Genomic DNA, 27,372 nt, shown 5'->3' with positions numbered 1-27,372 from the left:
TCCATGGAATTTAACATTGGAAAAGCCTCTGCCGTCATAGAGTCCCACCATTCCCTGGCACTGCCAAGACCACCATGTCCCCAGGTGCCACATCCAGGTGGTTCTGGAGTGTCCAACCCTGCTCAATGCTGACAAAACGCCAGCAAGGTCTGCCCTTGGCTCTGTCCCCAGACTGCTCTGAGACTGAGCACATCCATGGCACAGCAGCCCCTGGAATATTCTGGTTCCATCAGAGCTGATTTTGGACTCAGATCCCTCCCAGCACAGCTCCAGTTTTGAGTTAAATCCCCAATTTTGTTTCTCTTTCTGGATCTTTCCCTGAGTCCGAAATCTCCATCAGCTCCCGCCCTCCCATGGGAGTTATCCCTATGGATAACAATTTTATCCCTCTGAATAACCATTTTATCCCTCTGGAAAACAAATCCCAACCTGGACCCGCCTCTTTTCCTTCCTCCCAAGCTTTTCCCCTCATTTGGGATCCATGGGGTGATGGAGGCAACAGCAAGTGGCTGGGCATCATTAAAAAACAGCGAAAAAAAGCACAATATCCTTGGCTGATTCCTGCTGGGAAGACTCTGCATATATTTTCCATAATTGAGAGGTTCCTACTGATATTTTCATGGAGAATAAGGGATGGAGCCACCTTTATCCCCGGGATTGAGGCTGGTGCTGACCTGAGCCCTGTGGGATGCTCGGAGCTGTCGCCTTCCCTGCAGGAATAAACGCTCCACATCCATTTCTCTCCTGGCTGGATGCTGCTGACACAAGTGCCAGACCCCTGCTGACAATCCTATGGCATTGGGAATGCTTTGGATAAAAAGGAATTGAGCAGTTTTAGGGGTTTTGGGGTTTTTTTTTTCATGTCTTGTAAATCATTGTTCCAAAGGTTTCTTCAGGCTGGGGGCAGATAAATAAGAAATATTCCCCTGCAGGAGGCTGAGCTCTGATTTCATTCCTGATTAACTGGCAGCTCATTAAGCCAAAAAAATTCCTCCCAGGAGCAAAGGGCACTTGGAAACGACAAAAATAGCGGAGTAGAGAAGGAAGGTTGCTAAATTTTAAATAAATAAATAAATAAATGGGTTTCTTAGCTTGTCCAAACACTGGGAAGAGTGTCCAGGGAAGGGAATGGAGATGGGAAGGGTTTGGAGAGTCCTGAGGGAGCTGGGAAGGGTTTTGAGAGCCCTGAGGGAGCTGGGCAGGGGCTCAGCCTGGAGCAAAGGAGGCTCAGGGGGAATTTCTGGCTCTGCACAACTCCTGCCAGGAGGGCACAGCCGGGGGGGATTTGGGATCTTATCCCAGGGAACAGGGACAGGAGGAGAGGGAACGGCCTCAGGCTGGGCTGGGGAGGCTCAGGTTGGACATGAGCAGGAATTTCCTCATGGAAAGGGCTGGAAGGGGCTGCCCAGGGGGGTTTGGAGTGCCCATCCCTGGAGGTAGCACTGAGTGCTCAGGGTGGGGATCGGGCACAGCTTGGACTTGATGATCCCACAGGGATTTTCCACCCTCAGTGATCCTGAGATTCTGGAAATAGGATCACACAGGGCTGGAGTGAGAGGGGACTTTTCACACCCAAAGTTCTCTTTTGCAATCCAAGAAAAAAACTCAGTGGAGCTGAGCTCTGCTCCTGGCATGTCAATGATGACTCTGAGCTAACGAATATTCTACCACCAAATTATCATTAATTATTTTTAAAAAAGGCTCTGCAGCTGCAATTCCAATCAGGACCTGTCATATCCTGCAGCTGCTTTTCATTTTCCCTCGAGGCTGGCCTCACCTTAAAGCAAATCACAAAATCCCCTGGGACAGCCACGGGCTTCAAACCTTTCTGATAGTCCCTCGTTTACTTCAAATCTGCCTTTGCAGGGACTTTGGTTTGGTCCTCAAGTGTTGCTTTTTTGGGAAGGGTGGATTTATCCTCCTTTTTTTTTGGGAAGGATGGATTTATCCCCCTTTTTTGGGAAGGATGGATTTATCCCCCTTTTTTGGGAAGGGTAGATTTATCCTCCTGTTTTAGGAAGGATGGATTTATCCTCCTTTTTATGCCCCCGTCCTCCTGTGAGATCTCCTGGGGGCTCAGGGTTTAAAATCCTCCCTCCTTTCCAAACCCAGCTCCCACCCCCACCCTACCTCTCAGACTTCTCTGGAATTTCATATTTTGAAGACCTCCTTGTTTCTCCCTGGAAAAATCCCATCCCATCGCTGTTCATGGAATTTTTCCATCTCCAAGCTTTCCAGCAAAGCTTCCTTACCCTTCCCTTCCCCAGCACTCGGATTATTGAATCCATTTGTCATCAGTTCATTCTCTCCATCTAAATGCACATCCTTCAGCACTCTGGAATTCAGGCTGGGATTGAGGAAATGTGGGATTTGGCAGTGTTGGAGCCAGAGGAACCATCAGGCAGCTCCTTCCCCTCTCGGTGCTGCCCAAAATCCACAAAACATTCCAAGTTCAGCATCACTTCTTGACCAGAGATTCCCTTTTGTGTCATTCTCCTCTTTAATCCCAATTTCCTTGTCATGGTTCACCTGCAATTCCCTGCATTTCATCCTGAGGAAAGCACTCCTTCTTGTGGGCTCACTTCCAATGGAACAAGCACAGTTTGGTCCCTGAAATTTTATGAGTTTGGAATTTTTGCCAATCCAACCCATTTTTCTCTTCGCTGCCTCACTTCCAAGATCCTTTCTCTCTGAACACATTAAGGGAGGGCTGCTCCCTGCTTTCTTTATCCCTCTTTTTCCTCGCCAGATTTTCAGGATTTTCAGGATCTCCTGCCCATCTCCATTCCCAACCTCATCCCAACCACCCTGGCTCTCCCACATTCCCACCCGGAACGCCTCAGTTTTCCCTCAGCTTGGATAAACCCAGCCCCTCCGCCCTGCTGAAGGTTATTTTCTCCTCTGCCTCGCTGAATTCCAAGGAGAGGCTGGAAAAGGCAGCCTTGGAGCTATTTTCAGGCCATGGATTTGTCTGTCTGACCGTGTGGGAGAGCTGCGAGCCGGGAGTCGGGGAATGGCAGGGAGGACACGGGAGCTGGAGGATGGGAACAGGCTTGGAATTAATCCTCTAACAGCCTTGGGAAGGCACTGGAAGTGGGAATTTGCTCCAGGAGGAAACACTTGGAGCTATCACTCGCTCTATGCTCCAGTTCATCCCAGTTCATCCCAGTTCAAGGCTTCCAATGAACCCTCTGAGCTCAGCAATTCCCTGATCCAGCGGTGCTGCCCAAAATCCCTGGAGACCAGGGTTGGATCCGTGGCATTCCTGTTGGCATTCCAAGGAATTCCCACTTGGTCTTCAGTTGCCACCAGAGGCAGCAGGAGCTGGGTGGTGGTGGCAGAAGAGCCACCTCTGTCATCTCTGCATGGACACCAGTTCATCCCAGTTCATCCCAGTTCATCCCAGTTCATCCCAGTTCATCCCTGTTCATCCCAGTTCAAGGCTTCCAATGAACCCTCAGAACTCAGCAATTCCCTGATCCAGCAGTGCTGCCCAAAATCCCTGGGCAGCAGGACTTGGGAATGTTCCTCTTGGATCTTCCCACACCCAGGGTGGTTTTCAGATGCAGCAAATTCCATCAAACTCATTCCCCAGCTTCTTTCGTCTTTTTTTGCAATTCCCTTTTCCCAGGTTTTCCTTTCTGTTGGGCCCCTTCGCTGTTTGTGGTTCCTGATAAAACTGATTTTATTTTCCACCATAAAAGAAAAAAAAAAACAATGGAAAAACATCACCAAAAAAATACAAAAAACCCCAACAAAAGCCTACCACAAAACACCCAAAACCCCCAAAAAAACCCACAGAAAAAAACCATCAAAAACACAAAAAACTCCAATAAAATACCAATAAAACACCAACACCAACCAAAATATTGTGGAAAAAAACATAAAACCCCCCACAAAACTCCACAAAAATCCCCCAAAGAAACACCAAGAAAACACCACAAAAACCCACCTAAAAATAACCAAGAAAACACCAAAAGTTCGCACAAAAACCCACCAAAAATTCACCAATAAAAAATCAAAAAAACCACCAAAAAACCACCAAGAAACCACAAATCCCTGCACTACAACCTCAACCACACCTCAGACATGCCCAAACCAAAGAAAATTCCTGAACCAGCGCCCTGAATTCCTCTTCCTCCATTCCCTGCATGGTTGGCTCCATTCCTTAGGAATATTTTCCCCCTTTTTCCGCAGCCTACACCAAGAACCAGGTGGACATCGCCACGCAGGGCTGGTTCATCGGCCTCATGTGCGCCATCGCCCTCCTGGTGCTCATCCTCCTCATCGTCTGCTTCATCAAGAGGAGCCGCGGCGGGAAGTATCCAGGTGAGGATGGGAATGGCCATTCCCAGGATTTCAATCGGTCTGGGCTTGTTGAGGGTTATCCAGTGGTGGGGAATATCCAGGTGAGAGTGGGAATTAGAAATCCCAAGATTTAAATGGGTGTGGCATCATCCAGTAGTGGGGAATATCCAGGTGAGAGCTTGGAATGGTCATCCCCAAGGTCCAAGATCCTTGGGGAATGTCCAATGGTGGAGAATATCCAGGTGAGAGTGAGAATGGGAAATCCCAAAATTTCAATGGGTGTGGCATCATCCAGTGGTGGGGAATATCCAGGTGAGTGGTGGGAACGGCCATTCCCAAAACTTAAACAAGTCCTGGAATCCTGGGGATCATCCAGTCCTGGGAAATATCCAGATGGGGGCTGGGAATGGCCATTCCCAAGGATTAAACAATTCCAGGATCCTTAGGGATCATCCAGTCTTAGGAAATATCCAGGTGAGGCCAATGCCTTTGTAACCCTTGTTAAACCCCTCACAAACCCTTTGCAGACCTTTTCCACTTTACAAACCCTTTGCAAACCCTTTGTAGCCCCTTTGTAACCCTTTCCAAACTCTTCCTGGTGCAGTTTTCACCTCTCCGAGCTCTTCCTCCTCAGGGACACCCCCAGGACCCTTCCCCATCTCCTCCCAGTTCCCAAACCCTTCAATCCTTACTGGTTTAACTGGGGAGGGGTTTCTGCTCCTTTGCAGTGCGGGACAACAAGGACGAGCACCTCAATCCCGAGGACAAGAACGTGGAGGACGGATCCTTTGACTACAGGTAGGACCCCATGGAATGTCCGACCCCCCCATCAGCCCCTCCCCTGCCATCACAGCCCCCTCCCCCACCCTGTGGTGCCACGAATCCCCCCGGAACGATCCCTGTCCCCCCCCTTTCCTCCTGCTGCCGCCTTCCCGCTGTAATTCCCGAAGGAAACGGCTCCAGGAGCCGCCAGGTTGTGGGGTTCCACCTCCTCTTCCTGGGATTCTGGAATCAGACACCTTGGACAGCTCCCAGCAGGAGTAAACCAACCTTAGTGGAACTTCTGACACATAAAATCCCAAAAAGAACCCCGAAAACCTGGAGTCTGTAGCAGCCTGAGGGCATTTCTGAAGCACCCTAAGGAGGATCCATGGGAGAAATGCCCAAAATTCCATTGGGGTCAGGCTGGGCAGAGCTGGGATTCTGGGATCAGCTCCCACCAGGAGCAGAACAACCTTACTAGAACTCCTGGCAAGTAAAACCCCCCAAAACCCCAAATTTTGTAGCAGCCTGAGGGTATTTCTGCAGTCTCACCCCACAGCTCAGCCCCTGTCCTTCCCACAAAGGAATATCCAGGAGAAATGTCCAAATCTCTGTAGGGATCAGCCCTGGAAGCAGGAAAGGGGAATGATTTGGGGTCTGCCTGTGCTCCAGCCCCATACAATCCCACAAAACCCCCCTGAGGGCTCCAGCAGGGATTCAGCTGGAACCTCTCCGACTGCCCCGGCTCCATCCTGCTCTTTGCATGCAAATGTCACCCCTGAAGAGCAGCAGAGCCTTTTTCCCTCCAGGAAAATTCCTGGGATGTGTCAGAAAGGGACAGGAGCTTCCCAAGCATTCCCAGCTCTCCATGATCCCCCAGGAGCAGGTTCTGCTGTCAGGGCTCACCCAGCAGCTGAGGGGATTTGGAATATTTTAATTTGAATTCCTTAAAGAATAAAAATTCATTTTCCCACCTGAGCTGGAGACAAAACCCAGTGGGAATTTTTCCTCATCATTTAAACCAGGGTTTGCTTGAATCCTATGTTATTCCCAGCATGGGAAGAATAGGTTTGGGATTCAGGAAGGGATGGAGTAAGAGTGGATTCTGCCAGAGGATTTAGGGGAAATAAATGAATCAGAAACAGAACCAGAGATCACATTAATTTCATCAGAGGCACAGAAACTCCATTTCAGAGGATTTTTTTTATTCCAGATGATTCCAGGAAGCTCCCCAGACTCCCAAAAATCATGGAATACAAGCAGGATGTTGTAGGGAAAGGCTGGCATTCCTAAATATCCTAAACAACACCCAGGGCCGACACTTTCCTCTCCTCCCTGCTGCTCAGCGCTTCCAGGGGTGGCCAAAAATTCCATCTGTGAATTGTTGGGGTGCTCCCTTTGTATTCCAGGCTGGGACAGGGAAAACAGCAGAGGAGGAATGAGCCCAGCCCAGCCCTGCTGCAGGTTTTGGGGTCAGACCCATCCCTTCCCAAGGCAGGATTTTATGGGGCACTCCTGGCTTGGGAATGAGCCATAACCAGGACACAGCCTGGCCCCAAATGGTGATTCTGATCAGGAAAGGGAGCCTCGTGCTTCCCAAATTTGTGGGGTGGTTTGTGGGAAGCCTGAATCTCCATTTCCACAGGGATTCCCACAGGGATTCCCACAGGGATTTCCCCAGTATTCTGGCAGCACTCCTGGATTTCCCGGCTCTGCTTCTCTGGACCCCACAGAGGGAGATCCAGCCACCCCCTCCTGGTCCCATCCACCATTCCTGAGGCAAATCCATGACCAGGCACGTTCCTGCTCTGAAGGGAATCCAAACTCTTGGAATGGCTGGCAGAAATCCCCTGGCACCATCCAAGGGGAAGGATTGGGGTGAATTCTTCATCCTTCTGCTCAGCCAGAGCTCTGACTTCTACGGACCACCCCATTCCCAAAATTTCCAAGGGAAAGGCAGGAGTCAGTGGAAGGACAGTAAAAGGACAATAAAACTCTGGGATGGAGTCCATGGAGTTTTATGGACTAAATAAAGGAGGAAAAAACCCAATCTAATAAGAACAACAACAACAACAAAAAAACCTAAAACCCATGAGTCCACCAACGTTGCCCCCTCCTCCTGAGGAACACCAGGATTGCTGGGAGAATTCCAGGAGGTTTCCCTGTGGGAGGCAGAAGGGAAGGTGAAGCCAGAGGCTGGAGCTGTTGGCTGGTGGAGCTCGGGGCTGATTGCGGGGCCGGGCTCCGGGAGGGGCAGCATTTAGGATTTCAGGGAAGGGCAGGAACTGAGCCCATCCCAGCTCCCGCCCCCTCCTCCCCATGGCATGGCTGCTGTGCCCTCGTCACTCTCACGTCCCCAGCGCCCTGTGCATGCCACTGTCCGTGCTCCTCATCCCAAGATTCCGTCACATCTCTGCTCCGATTCCAGGATAATGGTGTTCCCAAGCGGGGAAGCTCCTTCCCAGGCCAGGACCATTATCCATGGACAACGTTCCATGCCAGCACAGGTGCCTCATTATACCAAATGTTCTGTGCTGCCCCTGGGGAGGCAGCTGGAAACTCCTGGATGCCAGGAAGGGGTTTTAGGGTCTGGATTCCCTGTCAGGATTTCCAGGAAAAGGGCACATGTGACATAGTGCAGGCAGTGCTATTGAGGAGGGGACATCTCAGCAGGCACAGAACTGTCCCAGGAGCCTCCTGAGGGAGGAAAGCTCTGGAAAAGCTCTGGGAAGGTGCAGGTGTATCCATAGCACCATTTCAAGGAATCCCAGCAGGACTCTGGGGTGAACCCAGCCACCCTTGTCCTGCTGCACGCGGCTCCCCAGAGCCGCCACTGTCCCCTGGACGCCACCCAGCCCTTCTTGGATGGCCCTTTCCATGCTGGGATTGCTTCCAAGGAGGCTGATCCCACCTGGAATGGCTCTCCCAGCTCCATTTGGTATAACGAGGCGAAAAGTCCTGTTTTTTTTTTTATTTTTTGGGTTGTAGCACCGCCCCTGTGAATGCAGAACCTCCTCATTTCTCTCTCTGATCAGGCTCTTTCTGCTTCTCTCTGTTTTATTCCCATTCCTTCTCCTCCTTTTCACCTGGTCTATCCACATGGACCGTGAAGGTCTCTTGAAAGGTAGGACCTCGTGCTGCCAGAAGTCCGGCACATTCCGCTTTTTTTGGGAATTTTATTTTCCTTCCTTCCTTCCTCCCATTGATTTCTTCACGGCCAAAAATTCCCCTGTCCCTGTTCCCAAATCCCTGCCTAACACATTAAACAAGATCCCTCTAATTCCTGCTGCTATTGGGGCTTCTGGAGACTCAGATCCAGAAGCCTGGAATTGGATCCTGCTTGGAATTGCTCCATGGGCTGGGTGTACCCCCAAATCCAGCCAGGCCCCCCAGCTCCAGCTGCCGATCCCTCCTGGTGGAGCAGGATTGAAGTTGGGAATGCACGTGGGACTTTTCAAGGAAAAAAAACTGTGGATTTTCAAGGGAAAACTGGATTCTCAAGGGAAAACTGTGTTATTTCAAGGAAAAATGATTGTTTTCCAAGAAAAAGTTCATCCCAGGGGATGGGGGCAAGGGACATGAGCCAGAGCTGCTGGATCCTGTCCAACTTCCCACTCTTAGTCCTGAAAATCCTCCCTCTGGCTCCAGCCTCCCCCTCTTCTTGATGATTTATGGGATTCAGGAGAGCATTTCCCACGTGATTCCCATCTGGGCACTAACACCGGGTCCAGCTGCACTCCCAGAAATCCATTTTAACCGGGTTAGATCCCATCAGGAGCTGCCGGAAAACCGCTGCTCCCTCCTAACGCACTAAAGGGATAAACGGTCCTGGAGAGAGGTAAAACCAGCAGGAATTCTCTGGGAATGCATTCCCAGTGGGAATTTGGTGCTGCAACCCCTCAGTTAGGGATGATCCAGCTCTGGATTTGAGCTTGAGCTGCCCCCCAAAGTTTGGGAAGGGGTGTTGGGAATTGAAGATCTGCATTTTGCCGCTCTCTACTCCACGTTTTTGGGGCTTTCTAACCAGTCCTGCTTCCTCACTGAATTATTCCTCCCTTTTTCCCCCAAAAAAATTCTGCTTCCAGAGCTAACAAATTAATTTTTTTTTTGTTGTGATGCCAAGTTAATAGGAAGTCTCAAATATTGGGGTTTTGTTATCGTGGGATTCCCAAAGTGCCGATCCAAGGAAAGGCGCAGTGGGATCCCGAATTCCTCTCCCACTTCAGGGAGCTGATGAATCCCATGGAATGAGGGAGAATTAATCCCATGGAATGAGGGAAAATTAATGCCTTGCCCTGCTCAAGAGCCCAAGAAAAGTGCAAAAAAACCAAAATCCCTAAATTTTCACCAATTTTAAGGAAAATAAAGGAATGGAGTGGAGCAACCCTGGCAAATCCCAAGCTAAAAAAAAACCAACAGGAAAAAGACAGGAATGGAGGTGGGAGGACAAATAATTCAGGGATATCTTCAGGAATATGACAGAATTTGCATGAACTAAGGAATTGTTGATATAAAAATTAATTTTTATATCAATTTAGAGCAATCCACTCTCATCCTTCCCAAAATATCTCAATTTATGGGATACCAATCCCAGTCGTCCAAGGAAAAACAACTTTTCCTTTGTTGGATTTTGTTTAAAAGGAATTCTTTAAAGTGATTTTTTTCCCTCTTGGGTCAAACTCTTTATTTTTAAGTGACCTGGCTTTTAGTGAAAAGAAGGAAAACCCAGACTGAGCAAGGAAAAATTCCCAGAAATAAACTGGGAAAGGGAAATTTCCAGGAGTTTTGGAAGCTGCACAAAACTTTGCATCCTAAAAGTGTCCCCTCGCAATGCTCCCCATTGCACGTGGTTTTTTCCAAGGAAAAACTGTGGTTTCCAAGAAACAAACTGCATTTTTTCAAGGAAAAACTCTTTTCAAGAAAAAATGTGATTTTTCAAGGGGAACTGTTTTTTCAAGGAAAAACTGCATTTTTTTTTCAAGGTAAAACCATGTTTTCCAAGAAAAAAAAAGTGTTTTTTTCCAAGAAAAAACTGTGTTTTCTCAAGGAAATCTGGGAATAAACCACTCAACCAAGGGGGGGCTAAAACTCTGAGAGAAAAAGATTCCAAGGGAAAAATATTCCTGATGTTCATCCAGACCCATTGGTCTAAGTTTTGGGTGGAGTATTGAGGTTAAGAAATCTAGGACAAGAAATCGAGGTTAACAACCTGAGATTTAGAAATTGAAATTTAGAAACCGAGAATAAGAACCTGAGATTAATGAATTGAGGTTAAAAAACTTGAAATTTAGAAACCGAGAGTAAGAAATTAAAATTAAGAAACTGAGGGAAAGAAATTGAGAGTAAGAATTCGAGAGTAAAAAATTGAGAGTAAGAAATCAAGGTTAAGAAATTAAGGTTAAGAAATTGAGGTTGAGAAATTTAGATGTAGAAATTATGATTAAGGAATTGAGGGAAAGGAATCGAGATGAGGAAATCGAGGTTTAAGAAATTTGAGATGAGGAAAATGAGGTTAAGAAATTCGATTTCTGAGCTGAAAAATCACAAAATTGGGTGTTCAGAGATCCCAACCACCTCCACCTCCCACACCCCTCAACACCCAGATGAATCCCCATTATTTAGGGCTCTACCGAGCCACATTCCCGCTGCGGATTGATTTAGGACCTCCATCCCTCGGGGGAAGGTTCTCAGCCCCGTTTCTCAACCCTTGCCGTGTCTGTCTGTCTTCTGCTGCCAGCGATGAAGACAACAAACCTCTTCCCAACAGCCAGACCTCGCTGGACGGGACGATAAAGCAGCAGGAGAGCGACGACAGCTTGGTGGACTACGGCGAAGGGGGCGAGGGCCAGTTCAACGAGGACGGCTCCTTCATCGGCCAGTACACGGTCAAGAAGGACAAAGAGGAGACCGAGGGCAACGAGAGCTCCGAGGCCACGTCCCCCGTCAATGCCATTTATTCCTTGGCATAGCAAAAAAAATGCCGGGAAAAAAACACCCAGAGCCCGAGGGGTTCGGAGCGGGCGGGGGTTCCGCCGGCAGCCGCCGCCGCCGCTGCCTCCGACAGGAAAGTGAATCGAGCGAGGACTGAAAAAAAACAAAACAAAAAAAAAATAGAGAAAAAAATTAAAAATAGCAAAAAAAATACAAAAAAAAACCACAAAGGGAAAAAAAAAGAGAAAAGTATTCCAACCAACGAGGCAGCCCAGGCGGCCGCCAATGCCATTTATCCTTAGCAAACGAGCCAACGGCAAAGGACGCGCGGGGCGGGAGCTGGAGTAGGAATCGGGGCTGAGCTGGAGCAGCTGGAGGGGAGGAAATGCTCGAGCTGCTCCCCAGTTTGGGATTACTCCCCAGTTTTGGGGTGCTCCTAAGTTTGGGGTGCTCCCCAGTTTGGGGTTGCTCCCCAGTTTTGGGGTGGTCCCCAGCTTTGGGGTTGCTCCGCCAGTTTGGGGCTGCTCCTTGGTTCTGGAGCTTCCCAGTTGGGGATTGCTCCTCATTTTGGGGTTGCTTCCCAGTTTTGGGGTTGTCCCCCAGTTTTGGAGTTGCTCCCCAGTTTTGGGGCTGCATCAGGACCAATCTAGAAGGGCTCCGTGCTGGGCTCAGCTCCCCAAGGCTTTTTTTGTTCTTTTAGGGAGCTCCAATTTTTTGGGTTTAATGTTTCCAAGAAGGTTCTGGATCAGAGGGGAAGGGGGAAAGAAATCAAAGAATTTTGGGGAGGGAAGAGGGGTGAAAGGGGCCTGGGCAGAGCAAAGGCATGGAAGGAGGAAAGGGGTGGATTTTGGGGTGAAAACACCAGATTATTGAGCCGTCCATCCTCACGGCAACACCTTGCCCATAACCTCTCCCAAAAAACCCTCCTTCCTGAAAAAACCTATGCAGGGAAGAGCAGGTCCCCACCACCTCCCTCAGCACCGGGATTGGTCCTTGCTGAGGCTGGGAAAACCCACAGGGAGCTCATCCCCCATTCCCACTGAGCTCCGGAGCACCCCGGGAGGAGAAGAGGCTGTGGAGAAACTTTTGGGATTTGTGGAAGGACAGGGAGGAGCCTCTCCCCTGCCAAGCCCGGGGTGACAGCACTGCAGAAAAGCCTTTTTGGTTTTAAATTTGCTTCATAGGGATTTTGGCGGGAACCGCCCCCCTCCCCACGCCTGCTTTCTTTCCAAGGCAACTCCATAAATCCAATGTAGCAAAGAGGGCCTGGAAGCAGGAGCGGGATCGGAATAGGATGAGGAGAGCAGAATGATGAACGAAAAAATAATCCTAGCGAGCTGCTGAGGATGGGAAAACCCCTGGGATCAGGTGGAGGATTCCCTAAAGGATTCAGGGCCACATCACAAGGAAGGAACACCGGATTGGAACCCACACCTCCGCAGGCACTGGGATGAGCTGGACGGACACTGTTTTTCCCACCAAACCCCCTCCTCCTTTCTGACAGTGGCCTTTCCCCCCTCCAGCACTCAGCCAAGCCACCGTGGGACCCCCATCCCGCCTGGAGACTCCCAGGATTTCAGCGTTACCCCCTGAGCGCTCCTCACATGCCTTACACAGCTTGGGACTCGCCGGGGAGTCACTCCAAGGATGCTCTTCCCACTCCGCTTCCGCGCCCCCGACGGCCTCGGATCCACCTGAGCAGTAGGAATGGGATGTCTGGGAGCGTTCCCAGCTCTCCCAGCACGGATCAGGGTAGAAGGCAGGGATTCCTGACGGACTGCGTCCCGTGAATCCTCCCACTTCCTGCACTTTTGAAACCAAAGGTACCTTTGCGAAGAGAGAGAGAGAGAGGCTGGGTTTCCTTCGGAAAAGATGGATTTTTGGATGGATTTTCCTTTTGTTTTTTTTCGTTTTCTGTTTTTGTTTTTTTCTGAGGAGGATGGAGGTTTTTTTGGATGGGATGCAATGGGATTCGTGCAGTTATTCTTTCTGCTCTGGAGACATGTCAGTGACAAGGATACTCCCACTGATATGGAGTGTGGAGAGGGACTTTGCCACATCTCGATGGATCCCAGGAAGAGCCCGGAGCGGGCCCACAGGAGAGATGGATGCAAATTAATCCAATGCAAATGCCTTCCTTAAAATAATAATTATCATTTATCTTGGTCGTCTTCTCTGATAGGTCAAACATGGGGTGAAGGTGGAGCTTGTGGGGTTGGATTTGGTGACCTTGAAAAGGTCCCTTCCCACCCAAATTGTTCCATGAAACCAACAGCAAAGGAATTCCAGGGTTTAGGTCAGTGTCAGGAGGCAGAGCCCCCTCACAGAGCTGGGGGAGCTGTCCCAGGGATGTCCCTCATGTGTCACCCCCTGCCAGGACCCTCCAGACATGTCCCCTGGCAGGGACAGCTCCGTTGTGACCCTCAGTGTGGACACAGCCACGCCCCAATCCCAGTCCTGTGACTCCCAGAATTCCATCCAGCTTTTAGGCAAACACCCCCCAAGGCCAAAGGTGACACCGCCCCTGGGATGGGGACAATCCCATTCCCAAAGGTGACACAGCCCCTGGGATGGGGATAATCCCATTCCCAAAGGTGACACTACCCCTGGGATAGGGACAATCCCATTCCCAAAGGTGACACAGCCCCTGGGATGGGGACAATCCCATTCCCAAACCATTCCCAACTCCCAGTTGAGTTTGTGCAACTCCCTGCCCAAGCACCACTGGGAATGAGAAACAAATCCAGCCTCTGGATCTGGGATCTTCCCAGTGCTCCCAGTCCTTGCTGCTGACAGAGACCACAAAACTCCTCCAAACCTCTGGAAATCAGGCCAGGATTGCTGGAAGCTGGCCCATGTTGGGTATCCATGGTGCACCATTCCCATGAAAAGCCGTATTCCTGAACCACCTCATCCCTGAGGAAATCTCTCAGCATCCGTTTGGAAAAAGGAATGGGAAGGAGCTGGACTCTGCCCAACCTTATCCCAAATTTCCTCATAAAATTCCCCAGGTTACTTTGAGTAATGACAAAAGGCAGGAGATGCAGATGTGAACAAACAACTCAGTGTAAGTTACTCACAGTCCTGTCTCAGCTCTGTGTAAAAGTTACTCAATGTTTGTAAGGTTTAGCAAAAATTCTGACATTTCTTCAAAATTTCCCCCCTGGAGTTTTGGAGCCCAAAGAAAATTCAGGCTAAAAACTCATCCTGAGCTTCTCATCTCTTACTCCTTTGAGTAAAGTTCAAGGTTTGCACAGGGAGAAAAGCCCTGATCCCAAACCTTCCAAAGCGCTCACAGGGTGACCCCACAGATCCCAAAAACCCAGACAGGGCCGGGATGAACCCACACTGTGTCCCGGGAGCATCCTTGGAGCAGGAGATGGATGGATGGCTGGATGGATGGATGGATGGATGGATGGATGGATGGATGGATGGATGGATAACCCACACAAGGATTTGTGGTGCTGAGGGATCTTCCCCACCCTGATCCTGATTCCCTGGGATCTGCTCTGCTGCTCCATCCCCTCTCCAGAGGGGACATCCCGGTCACCTCCTGTCCTGATTCCTGCGGTGGCCCCCAGGGCTAGCAGGGATGCTCCCATTCCCATCACAGGGACAATGATCCCCTCCTGGGATCTGCACAACCTCTCTGGGACAGGGAACACTTCCAGCTCTCCAGGAGAAAGAACCCTTTCTTCATCAAGGGTTTAACTTCTCATTCAGAGATAAAAAGTGAAGAGCCAGACCCAAAACTCCAGCACCACACCCCAAATTCCAGCACCACACCCCAGATTCCAGAGTCAGACCCCAAATTCCAGCACCAAACCTCAAATTCCAGCAGTCTCAGGAGCCGAGCTCAACCCCAAATGTGTAGATTTGTCCTGTTCCTACAACATTCCAAGCCAACTCCACATCCATGTCCTGGAGACGAATCCAGGCTCCATCTCAGTTCCGGGGACCTCCCTGGCACCCAGCCCTGGGACAGCTGACAGGAACACCAGGAATTTGGGATACGAGGACATCGCTGTGCTTCCCTGATCCGGAGGCTGCTCCCATTCTCCCTGAGGTGACACCACAACTGGAGGCACAAAACCAGCGGGAAAAGCTGGAATTTCCATCCAAACCCCAAAATCCTGCTTGGATAAACCCAACCCAACAGGACACGCTGTCCCTGCTGCCAGCATTGCCTTCCTGGAGGTGACAGATCCCAAATCCAGGTGTCACCAACAATCCAGGAGGGAGAAGGGAAGAGCTGGGCAGTGTCACCGGGGCCACCACAGCACTCGCTCTGGCCGTGCCACCACCTTTTCCTGGCATATCCCAACGCCACAACGCACCCTGGCACATCCCAAACCCTCTCCTCATCTCCAGCAGAGCCGCGAGTGCCACCTGCGACGTCACCTCCTCGGCCCAGGCTTTCCTGCAGCAACCAAGATTTCAGTTAAGCAATAAAAATAAACAAAACCTTATCAAGGAAAAAAACAACAAAAAAAGGACAAAAAAAAGGACAAAAAAAAAAAAAAGACACCTCCTATTTCTTGCACTAAAAGCTGTTTTATTAACGAGAATAACGACGCTTTTCTGGTCCTCACAACACCACCCACGGCATCAGTAGCGCCCTTTTCCTGTGTCTCCATGTCCTCACATCAGGGTTTGGTTGTTCAACGTTGTCTAAACCCCATGTCGGACCCCCAAAATTCTGTGTCAGCCCCCAAATTCCATGTCAAACCCTGAAATTTATGTCGAACCCCAAAACTCTATGTAGACCTCCAAAACTCCATGTCAAAACCTCAAATTCCATGTCAAACCTTCAAATTCCATGTCAAGCCTCCAAAATTCTGTCAGACACACAAATTCTATGTCAAGTCCCCAAAAGTCTGTGTTAAGCCCCCAAAATTCTGTGTTAACCCCCTAAAATTCTGTCAGACCCCAAAACTTCCATGTCAACCCCTCAAAATTTCATGTCGACTCCAAAAATCCTGTGTCAACCCCCAAAATTCCATGTCAATCACCCAAAATTCCATGTCAACCCTCAAAATCCCGTGGCAGACTCCCAAAATTCCATGTCAACCCCCAAAATTCTATGTCCACCCTCCAAATTCCATGCCAACCCTCCAAAATTTTGTCAACAACCCAAAATTCCATGCTGGACCCCCAAAATTCGATGTCAACTCCAAAATCCCACATCAGATCCCCAAAATCCCACGTCAGACCCCCAGACCAGAGTCCTCCCTCCAAAATATCATTTTAAATGTCTGTTCCTCCCTCTCACATCAGACAGAAAGTACCGGGACTGTTTTGTTCTAATTTAATTTATAAATATCTCGTGATCTGTCCGTCCTCTCTGTCCAAGCTCCCGGCTGGTCTCAAATATCCTGTGTATTCATTTGCCTTTTTTTAAAGCAAAAAAATAAAAACAAAGAAGAAGAAGAAGAATTCACCACCTCTGCGTTAACCCCACCTGTTTCAGTGAGAAATGTAAAGCTGAGGCTGTAAAAATTCAGTTTCCAGCGAGATTTATGGACTAGAAGGGAAAAAAAAAAAGGGTTTAATTTAAGGACTTCTAAACCAACTGCATGAGAGATGAGAGAAGGCCAAACTACTCAGATATCTTCTTTTTTTTTTTCTTTTTTTTTGAATCACTATAAAAAAAAGAAAAGACTGGATTTTTTTGTATAGAGAAAACACTAAACATATAATAAAACATGGTTCAAAACTCATGCTGACCCTGAGAGTCATTCCTGTCAAATTCCAAGAGGGAAAAGCAGAAAAGCCTGGTCCTTGGCATTCCCAAATTCCCAAATTGACTAGGAAAGGAGAATATTCTCGATCTTATCCAGAACCAGATCCTGGATTGTGCTGGTCCTTGGCATTCCCAAAATTCCCTCCCTGGCCAGGAAAGGCGGATGATCAGTGAAGCTCTGGATCTCTCCAGAACCAGAGCCTGGATTTTGTTGGTCCTCAGCATTCCCAAAATTCCCAGCCTAAACAGGAAAGGAGGACACTGGATCAGCTGGATCACCTCTGGATCCCATCCAGAACCAGAGGCTGGATTGTGCTGGTCCTTGGCATTCCCAAAATTCCGTCCCTGGCCAGGAAATGGGGATCATCAGGTGAAGCTCTGGATCCAAACCAGAACCAGAGCCTAGATGGTGCCGGTCCTCAGCATTCCCAAAATTCCCTCCCTGGCCAGGAAAGAGGGATACTGGATCAGCTGGATCAGCTCTGGATCCCATCCAGAACAGTGTCTGTATTGTTCTGGCCCTCAGCATTCCCAAAATTCTCAGTTTAAACAGGAAAGGGGGATCCTGGATCAGCTGGATCCAGTATCCAGATCCTCTCCAGAACCAATCCTGTATTGTGCCGGTCCTCAGCATTCCCAAAATTCCCTCCCTGGCCAGGAAATGAGGACGCTCAGGGGCAGCCCTGGATCCTCTCCAGCCCCATTTCCAGCCCCCAAACCTTCGGGAAGCAGAGGAGGAGAAGCTCCCAGAGCTCAGAAAATGCGCGATTGACCCCAGCCCCCCATTCCCGGCAGCCAAGCGCGGCTCCCGCCGGGATCCATCCCTCTCTCCCAGCCCTTCCTGCCCGGGGCTCCAGAGCGCTCCTGGCAGAGGCTCCCGGGGCGGAGAAGGGGCTGAAAGGAGCGGGAGTAATTTGGTTAATTGAGATGTAATTGCGGCGGGCCCGGCTAAGAGGATGGAGGGCTGAGTGCTTCCTGCTGCAGCGGGGTCTGCTCCCGCCCCTTTCCCGTCGTTTCCAGGAACAGCAGAGAGGGGGGAAAGCACTTATTGCCCAGTGGAGACATTCCCGGCTCGGTGGAGGCACCAGCCGCGCTCTGTCCGTGCCCCAAGGAAGGATGGAATTGTGGAAAATTGTGGAATTGTGGAAAATTGTGGAATTGTGACTGACTCCTGGTGCAGAAATTCCATCAGGGATTCCTCCAATCCCCCAGTTCCCCATTCCCGCTGCTCGCACCAAGCACCAAGCCCAAGGTCTGGGGCTCTCCACGGGCTCCTTCCAGCATTCCCATCGGGATTTTATCCCTCCCGGAGCGGCGGCTGGACCGTGCTGATCCTAGGGGTGGATCCGGGCCAGACGCGCTTGGTGCCACTTTGATGGCCCAGAGGTGACACCTGCATCGTCCCCAACTTCTGGAGGGGCAGGACCGGGCCAATGTTGGATTCCCTCCTCATCCGCCGGGAGGCAGCTCTAGCCTGTTGCCCATTCCCATGGCTGAGTTTTCCCTGTTGGAGCTGGGGACATCCAAGGGATTCCTCAGAGTGGCCTCCCTGTCCTGGTGCGTTGGCAGCACCCGAGGGGTCACTGCTGTCCTTGTCACCTGCAGAGGCACAGAGGGGAGGGGACAAAGGGCAGGTCCCCCTCCCTCCTCTGGGACAGGGCTGATCTTCTCCCCTGCATTTCCATCCATCCATCCATGGATTCCATCCATCCATGGATTCCATCCATCCATCCATCCATCCATCCATCCATCCATCCCCCATCCTTCCTTTCTCACCCCCAAACTGGCAGCGGGGAACCCAAACTGGGACAAACTGGGACAAACTGGGCCAGGGGAAGCGACCCGCCACCCTCAGGCCCCCTCCTGCCCGCGCACCGCCCGCCCGGCCCGCGGGAGCTTTGCCAATCAATAGAGACACTAATGCCTTAATTACTTTTCTCTAATTGCAGCCCATTAACCTGCGGCCAGCCCCGGCGCCCGCTGATCTCCCGACATCATTAACAGGAGCAGGGAAGGGCCGGAGGGTCCCAAATCTTCTGTTCCCACAATCTGAAGCTCCTCTCAGCACGGGCACCCTTCACCCAACACCTCGGGGTGTCCCGGGGTGTCCCTGTCACCTCCCCATTGTGTCACTCCGCCGGAGAGCCCGAGAACAGCCGGGATTGTCCCGGGAAAGGCGCTGGGGGAGCCCCTGGGGCAAACTTGAGCCCCTCGGGACAGCCACGGCCAAAGGGAGCTCGGGCACACCCAAAAACCCGAGGGTGACCCAAAGGGGCTCAGGGACACCCAAAAACTCGAAGGTGACCCAAAGGGGGCTCGGGCACACCCAAAATCCCGAGGGTGACCCAAAGGTGACCACGCTCCATCACTGTGATTGAGGAATCCCCGTCCTGGCCCCGCGGAGGGTCAGGGACCCTCCAGGCCAGCCGGAGCACCCCAAAATTCGGCAGTGCCGCGATTTCCTCGCGCGAATCCCATCCTGGGCTGTCTGCAGACACAGAAACCCACGGGTACCCAGGGGGGGATTGTGTAATTACGGATCGATTGTGTAATCCGGGATATATTTAGGCACGGAGGGTGCACACACCCGGACCCACACAGGGATGGGGGGCTCTGGGGCTGCTCCCACCCCACAGCGAGGGGCTCCGAGCCCTCCAACCCCCCCGGCCCCACACCTGCTCCGGCCCCGAGGGGGCTCTGCCGGTGGGCGCAGCAGGCGGGAGAGGCTGCGGGATGAATTATGCATCACCACCACGAGGATGATGATGATGATGCTGCTGCCCGAGCCGCTCTGCCTGCCCGCCTTGCGCTGTGGCAAGCGAGGTAAAAGCGAGGAGGGAGGGAGGGAGAGAGGGGGGAGAGGAAAAAAAAAAAATAAATAAATTAAAACCCCAACAATTCCCCGTCTCCAGGGAGCGGCGTGGTGGTTGGCAGCGAGCGAGGGAGCGCGCACGCAAGGAGGGAGGAGAGGGAGGAGCACATCCTAATGCAGAGATGCTGCAGTGGCTTTGGGCACACACATCCACCCTCGGCCAGCCACCAGGCGAGCGCTGCCTCGCAGCCCAGCTCCCGGCAGCCGCCAGGCCCCGCGGGCCCTCGGCTGATGCCCACGCAGCCCTCCCGCCGCAGGTAAGCGCTCTGTGCCGCTCTGCTGCATCCCGGAGCCATGGAGGGGGCTGCGGGTGGGTCTGAGCATCCTCCGGCCGGGGGGACCCTGCGGGGTCCCGGTGGGCTCCGAAGGGACTGGGACAGGAGCTGAGGGTGGTTTGGGCATTCCAGGATGGTTTGGACATTCCGGAGAGGATCCAGGGGTGGTTTGGGCATTCCGGGGTGGTTTGGGCATTCTGGAGAGGATCTAAGGGTGGTTTGGGTATTCCGGAGAGGATCCAGGGGTGGTTTGGGCATTCCGGTGTGGTTTGGGCATTCGGGAGAGGATCTGAGGGTGGTTTGGGTATTCCGGAAAGGATCTAGGGGTGTTTTGGGCATTCCGGAGAGGATCCAGGGGTGGTTTGGGCATTCCGGGGTGGTTTGGGCATTCTGGAAAGGAGCTGAGGGTGATTTGGGCACTCCGGAGAGGATCCAGGGGTGGTTTGGGCATTCCGGGGTGGTTTGGGCATCCGGAGAGGAGCCGAGGGTGGAGTTGGCAGGAGGCGGTGGCACTTGTGGCAGCGCTGCCTGCGCGGCCGAGGTCAGGGCGGCTGTCAGCAGAAATGTCTCTTACGTGGGGAAAAAGAAAAAAAAAAAAAAAATCGGGGAATATTTCGGTTCTCAGCGATTGTCGCGAGGTTTTTTCCCGGCGCGTTCCGGCCCGAGGCACTTCGGGAGAGCGCTGGGAAAGGGGGGATCGGGTATTTCCAATGTGCTGGGGGGTTCTGCTGCCCAAAACTACTTCAGCACCCCCGGAAGGAGCGGGCAGAGCCCTGAGCAGCCCCAGGGGCTCCTCTGCAGGGAGGAGAGCCGTTTTGTCCCAGTTCACCTTCCTGAGGGCAGATCTCAGGGCAGGGTGGGATTTGGGATTTGGGGGTGCTCCGGGGGGGTTTGTGTGTCTGGGGCTGTGCCAAGCCGCGGATCCATTCCCCATGGGCACCCCACAATGAGTGCACCCCTCTGTTCCCATTCCCGAGGGACGAAAGCTGAGGGCATCATCCTGAGGCTCCTTCTCGTGTCTTCAAACTCCCCCAGCTCCCTCCTCACCCCACCCACGCTGACCCCAAAACTGCCCCGGCCCCCAGCAGCCCCCAGCGTTATCCCGGCGCTCGGAGCGGGGCGGATTCCCGGGAGATCGCGGCTCTCCCGGGGAACACCGGTTGCTGTGAGGATGGGAGGCAGCACTCGGAGCTGAGAGAAATCCCGAGGTTTTCCCCGAGCCCGGCCCTGCTCCTCCCAGGCAGATCCAGCAGGAATTTCGAGGGTGCAGAGCTGGAGCACGGGGTCTCGCAGGAGATTTAGGATCAATAAATGAACCTCTCCAGGCGGGGGATTTGAGATTTAGTGACACAACCCCAAAAACCTCTAGTTTTGCTCAGCAGCCAATCCCAAACTTTCCAAAATTCCTCAGAATTCCCAAAAACTCCAGAAAACGGGAGATGGGGAGGTCCTGTGAGCCAAGCTGCACTTGGGCTCAGGTGGAGTGAGACAAAGGGTTCCCAAAGCTCCTCTCCGTCCCCTGATTAATTCCCACAAAACTGAGCTGCCACTTTTATCCCTTTGGAATATTCGCCGAGGATTTGATGGTCTGGCTTAGGATTTTCCGAGCGGATTTACCACAAATAAACCAGAAAAGGGCAGAAAACCCAAACCGTGTGTTTAGGATTTCACACAGCACGCGGAATTTCCACCCCACGGAAAAATGGGAAAGCCGTTAAAGGTGGACTGGAAATTCCCAAAATCCAAATTATCCATGAAATATTTGAGGAGAGGGTGAGCCCTGCCGGGGTTTCTCTCACCGTGGCATTGTGTCCCTGTCGCTGGCAGCGCCACCACCCCCAGAGGGGCACCTGGAACCCCTGGCACCTCCGGGGGTCTCCCGGCAGCTCCGGGAGCCGCTCCCGCCTCAGCCGCATTCCCGGGATCGGGGCCGGCTCCCGGAGCCCGCCGGAGATCGGGGTGGGGTCCCAGGGAATTTGGGATGGAGTTCCAGGAATTTGGGGTGGGGTCCCAGGGAGATGGGGAAGAGGTTTTCAGGGAGATTTGGATGGAATTTTCAGGGAATTTGGGATGGGGTCTCAGGGAGATCGGGATGGGATTTCCAGGGAGATTGGGATTGGATTTCCAGGGAAAATTTGGGATGGGGTTTTCAGGGAAATTGGGATGGGGTCTCAGGGAGATTCCGATGGGGTTTTCAGGCAGTTTGGAATGGCAGTTTCAGGGAAATATGGATGAGGTCCCAGGGAATTTGGGATGGGGTTTCAGAGAGATCAGGATGGGTTTTCAAGGAGCTCGGGATGAGTTTCCAAAGAACTCGGGATGGGGTTTTCAAGGAGTTTGGGTGGGGTTTTCATGGAGTTTGGGTGGGGTTTTCAAGGAACTCAGGATGGCGTTTTCAGGGAACTCGGGACGGTGATTTCCCCATCTCCCACGGGTTTGCTGAGCGCGACTCTCCAGCTGCCCAAAATCCCTTTCCCTGTGCCCAAAATCTTTCATTTTCCATGACAAACACCCCCAGTCCCGCTGTAAAATCCAGGATCCCAGTGGGATGATCCCAGGGAGCACAAGGGCCATTCCCAGCCGGAGCCGGCTGTGAATCCCAACCCCAGCCCTGCCCAGCAGCCCTGACCCTAAATTGGAACATTCATTATCTACCGGGCAGCCGTGAAAACCGGGACGGACCAGGAAAATCTGTTTAGTGCTGATCCCCGACAAGGCTGGGAATGTTTGAAACCCAAACCCCAAACCCAGGAGCAGGAGAGAAGGTTGGACACGGGTGTGGAGCATCCCAAGGAGCAAAAACCCGGCAGCACGCCGGGAGCAGCTGCAGCTTCCCCCGAGGGACGATTTTAACCCCAGTATGACCAGTACAAGCACCCAGCGCTGACTGGGAGGGCTGAGGAGCTCGGGGAAGCTTTGGGAAGATCCCTGGAACCAGGCAGGCATCCCCAAATCCCAAAACCTTGTGAAAGCGCTCGCTGTTGGATCAGCGCTCCCCTTCTCCAGGAGGTTTCCCGAGCTCCCAGCTCGTCGTTCCCGGCTCCCAGGAGCGCTTCCAGCGGCGGGGAGGGGCTGGAGCAGGTGGGAGCTATTTATACCTGAGCACATCAAAGCAAAGCAAAGCGCGGCCGCTCTGACGCCACCGCAGCGCGGGAGGAGCCCGGGATAGTCCCGGCTTTGGGCCGAGCTTCCCCGAGCTGAGCCGGGCCTGGAGAGGGCGGTGGGAAGCGGGAATGGGGGGTTTGTTATGGGGAGGGGGCTCAGCTCCGTCCTGGCTGCCTGAAATCACACCCGGCCCAGGGAGGGTCCAACAAGAGCAGCCGGGATTTCCCGGGGAAAGGGAACAATTCCCCGGAAAAAGGAACATTTCGCGGGAAAATTGAACATTTCCCGGGAAAAAGGAACGTTTCCCCAGAGGGGTTGGCAGCAGGGGAATGCGCCTATGGGAATATCCCTGACTTTAATCAAGATTTGGGGCCCACATCGTCTCTCAAATTCCCGCTGGAATCGCCCCTGGGTGGATTTACAGAGTTCCAAACTCATCCCGGCTGCTCTGGGCTGAGCTTTGAGTTGGAATTCGAGTCTGGAGGGAGAGCAGAGCGGCAGCCTGGCTTAACACCAGGCCCATGCCCAGCCTGGGGTGAATTCCCTTCCCGAGCCAAAATTCCCCCATCCCTGGGGGCTGGAGATCCATGGAAATGTCTTCCGACTCTTCCCGTTGGTCCCCTTGGCTTTGTCACCTGTCCCAAGGCTTTTCTCAGGGCTCAGCCACCCTGGGGGTCCCGAGGTCCCACTGGAGGTGACCCAAACCCAGAACCCCCAGGAGCTCCAGCCCCAAACCTCCGGGAATTTTCCAAGGGATATTTGAGTAGCTCAGGTTGGAATTCCATTTCCCCCTGGAAGGCACCGAGGAGAGAGATGGGAATGGGTTTGTTTGGGGAGGAAAAAAGACAATTAAAATATAAATATAAATAACTATGAATATAAATAACAATATAAAGATGACTATAAATATAACTATAAATATGAATATAAATAATAAATGTAACTATAAATTATAAATATAAATAATATATTTGTATAATATAAATATAAATATAATTCTTAAAGGGAAACTAGCTCACTGCAAAGCTCGCATGTAAAATCCACTCTGCCCAGACCAGGAAAGTCCCACTCATAATAAAATATCCTTTTTTTTTTTTTTTCCAATTGGATTTTCCCCCCAAGCCCACCCTGCCCACTCCCCTTTCCATGTCCGGACCAAAGGCACCTCCCGGCTTTGTCTCCTGCACAAAGGCAGAGTTTGGATCAAAAGGAAACTCCCCCAAGCCCTGGGAACAGCCCAGAACTGTGATCAATTATTTAGGAAAAGCACTTCCAGGATCAGGATCTGTTTGGGGTGAAAACTCCACCCCAAGCCCCTCTTTTGGTCCTCATTTGGAGCCTTCCTTGCTCAGGATGGGTTTGGAGTGGCCCAGAATTCCTGCAGGACCTGGAGGCGCCGACAAATCCAACCCAAAAAAGCTCTGGGAAGGGCTGAATGCAGTTTCCCTCTCGATCCACCCCAGATTTCCAGGAGGACAAACCCGTGACAATGAACCCGTTTGTCCCTCCCCAGCCACGCTGTGCCGGGACGGACACGATGTCCCCAACCTTGGGAAGGTTCTGAGAGTCAGAATCCAGGGGACATCACACGCCTGTCCTTTCCTTTTTATCCTTATCCTTTTTATCCCCTCTTTTATTCAGGGGCACAATTCCTCCTGTGCCCCTGAATAAAAGAGGCACAGGAGGAATTGTGGCCGGAGCGATCCCTCCCTGGGGAATGCTGCGGCAGAAGGAGCTGCCCCACTTAATCCCAAATGCTCCTCCGGTGGCTGAGAGCAGGGGATGGAATTACACTGATTTATCCCGGTAATGGATAGCGCTGAACGCGGCGTCTCCTGCCAAAACCCACCCCTGACCTTCCCAAAATCCCGCTGGAATCGTCCTCCAGAGGATGCAGCTCTGCAGTCAGAGCTGGGGGGGGGGCTGTTCCAGGCTGTTCCCCCTCTCCAAATCTCCCCGAGCTCCCTGAATCTGCCTCCCTGATCAAGGATCGCTCCCAGCTCCGGAGGGAAGGGATCCTGTGGAGCTCTCCATCCCAAAGGGAAGGGATCCTGTGGAGATCTCCATCCCAAAGGGAAGGGATCCTGTGGAGCTCTCCATCCCAAAGGGAAGGGATCCTGTGGAGATCTCCATCCCAAAGGGAAGGGATCCTGTGGAGATTTCTGCTCCCAAAAGGAAGGGATCCTGTGGAGCTCTTCATCCCAAAGGGAAGGGATCCTGTGGAGATCTCCATCCCAAAGGGAAGGGATCCTGTGGAGATCTCCATCCCAAAGGGAAGGGATCCTGTGGAGATCTCCATCCCAAAGGGAAGGGATCCTGTGGAGCTCATCATCTTGCCCCATTCCCAAAGGGAAAGGATCTTGTGCAGCTCTCCATCCTGCCCCTGTCCTGGAGGGATCCTGTGGAGCTCTCCATCCCCGAGAGAAGGGATCATGTGGATCTCTCCATTCGTCCCCATCCCAGAGGGAAGGGATCATGTGGAGTTCTCCATCCTGCCCCACTCCCAGAGGGATCCTGTGGAGTTCTCCATCCCTCCCCATCCCAAAAGGAAGGGATGTGGAACTCTCTGCCCCCAAAGGGAAGGGATCCTGTGGAGCTCTCCATCCCAAAGGGAAGGGATCACGTGGAGCTCTCCATCGCTCCCAGAGGTATCAGTGATAGCCTCCATTAGCGGCGGTGACAGATCCCCTCTCAGGACACCAGCAGGCTCTCGGGTGTCTGTCAAAAATACCCCGGGAACAGGGAAAAAACTGCTCCCTGTGGCCCTTCCTTAATTAGGGATGGGAGCAGGGCTCAATGTCCAGTGCAGAATGCTCCGGAGCTTTGGAGGAGCTGTGGGTCAGAACCAGGGTCAGGAGCTTGGGGTTGGATCCAGGACCAGGAGCCTGGGGTCAGATAAATCCAGGGAATGTCAGGGAAATTCCATGGATTTTGGAGCTGCCCCAAGGAGCCCCCAATCCCAGGAGAGAGGATGGGTCCAAACCAGGCATCCTCCTGCTGCCTCCTCCTTGTGGAAGAGATTTCAGCTGGCAGGGAGTGGGTTTGGATGGGATATTGGGAGGAATTCCTGGCTGTGAGGGTGGTGAGGGGCTGGGATGGAATTCCCAGAGAAGCTGTGGCTGCTCCATCCCTGGAAAAGGCCAAGGCTGGGTTGGAGCCACCTGTGGAAGATGTCCCTGCCCGTGGCATGGGGTGGGATGGGATTTAAGGTCCCTTCCCATCCAAACCAGTCTGAAATTCCACGAAAATAACAAAATCCAGCTTTCCCCTCTCTCTTTCCTGTTTGTTTTCGAAGTGTGGGAGGGAGAGAGGGAACAAAGAGAGCAGAGCTGCAGCTGGAGCCCTCCCGGGCAGCTCCCGGGGCTCAGCAGAGGATTCAGGCTCGGAAAACGGGGCTGGAGCAAAAACTCCCCGAGTTTGATTTGCAGCCGCTGGTGCAGGAACAGCTCCCGCCTCTCCCAAAGCCTCTCCCAAGCCCCGGGGCGAGGGAACTGCGGAGATTTGGAAAAGTCAACTCATTAATTAGCGCAGGGCTGGCATCTCCCAGCTCAAAGCTGCCCCTTGTCCCCAGGGCGGAGGGACAGGCCGGGGGAACAAAGGGACAGTGTTGGCCGCAGGGCCGTGGGCTCGGGACGCTGTTTGGGGCAGGATTCTCGGTGACATCAAGTGACTCCATGTGACCGAGCCGCTCCAGGGCTGCTGGAACCAGCGGCTGCCGCGTGGGAGCGGCTCCCGCCCCGCTGGGCACTGTCCCCAAATTCCCTGTCCCTGTCACAGCTCGTCCCCAAATTCCCTGTCCCTGTCACAGCTCGGGGCTCTCCCACCTGGAGCTGCCGCCTCCCTCCCCGGCCAGGGGGGATAAAGGAGCTTCGGCTTTATTTTGGGGCTGTCAGGGAACAAAATCCCAGCAGAGCTGAGGGTGGCTGTCACCTCTGTGTCCTCTCCTGCCTGTTCCTTTTGTCCCCTCCTGTCAGTTCCCTCTCTGTCCCTTCCTGCCTGTCCCTTCTTTCCCCTCTCTGTCCCCACTCTGTCCCCTCCTGCCTGTCTCCTCTGTCCCCTCTCTGTCCTCTCCTGACAGACCCCTCTGTCCCCTCCTATCAGTCCCCTCTGTCCCCACTGTCCCCTCTCTGTCCTCTCCTGCCAGTCCCCACTGTCCCCTCTCTGTCCCCTCTCTGTCCTCTCCTATCCGTCCCCTCCGTCCCCTCTCTGTTCCCCCTCTTGTCCCCTTTCTGTCCCCTCCGGTCAATCCTCTCTGTCCCCTCCTACCTGTCCCTTCTGTCCCATCTCTGTCCTCTCTTATCAGTCCCCTCTGTCCCCTCTCTGTCCCCTCCCTGTGTCCCCTGTCCGGCTCTCGGTGCTGGGCTCTGCTCCGGACA

The 27,372-nt window shown here is 52.6% G+C and overlaps 2 protein-coding genes across 2 annotated transcripts in view; both read left to right on the top strand.

Moving 5' to 3' along the window:
* Positions 1–11,163, top strand: part of NFASC (neurofascin) — a 56,464-nt gene extending 45,301 nt beyond the window's left edge. Inside the window, 3 exon segments of the mRNA XM_054294512.1 lie at positions 4,198–4,329; positions 5,037–5,106; positions 10,808–11,163. Of these exon segments, the coding sequence (XP_054150487.1) occupies positions 4,198–4,329; positions 5,037–5,106; positions 10,808–11,039 (434 nt within the window). The 3' untranslated portion in view covers positions 11,040–11,163.
* Positions 11,164–19,781: 8,618 nt separating this feature from the next.
* Positions 19,782–27,372, top strand: part of CNTN2 (contactin 2) — a 29,224-nt gene continuing 21,633 nt past the window's right edge. The window contains exon 1 of the mRNA XM_054294514.1: positions 19,782–19,873. The gene's annotated coding sequence lies outside the window, so the exon portion shown is untranslated. The remainder of the gene's footprint in view (positions 19,874–27,372) is intronic.

This window comes from Melozone crissalis, unplaced genomic scaffold (assembly GCF_028551555.1).
Source record: "Melozone crissalis strain CALT ecotype California unplaced genomic scaffold, PUWL_Pcris_2 ptg000253l_1, whole genome shotgun sequence".
Taxonomy (NCBI): domain Eukaryota; kingdom Metazoa; phylum Chordata; class Aves; order Passeriformes; family Passerellidae; genus Melozone; species Melozone crissalis.
This window is presented reverse-complemented; position numbering and strand designations above follow the sequence as displayed.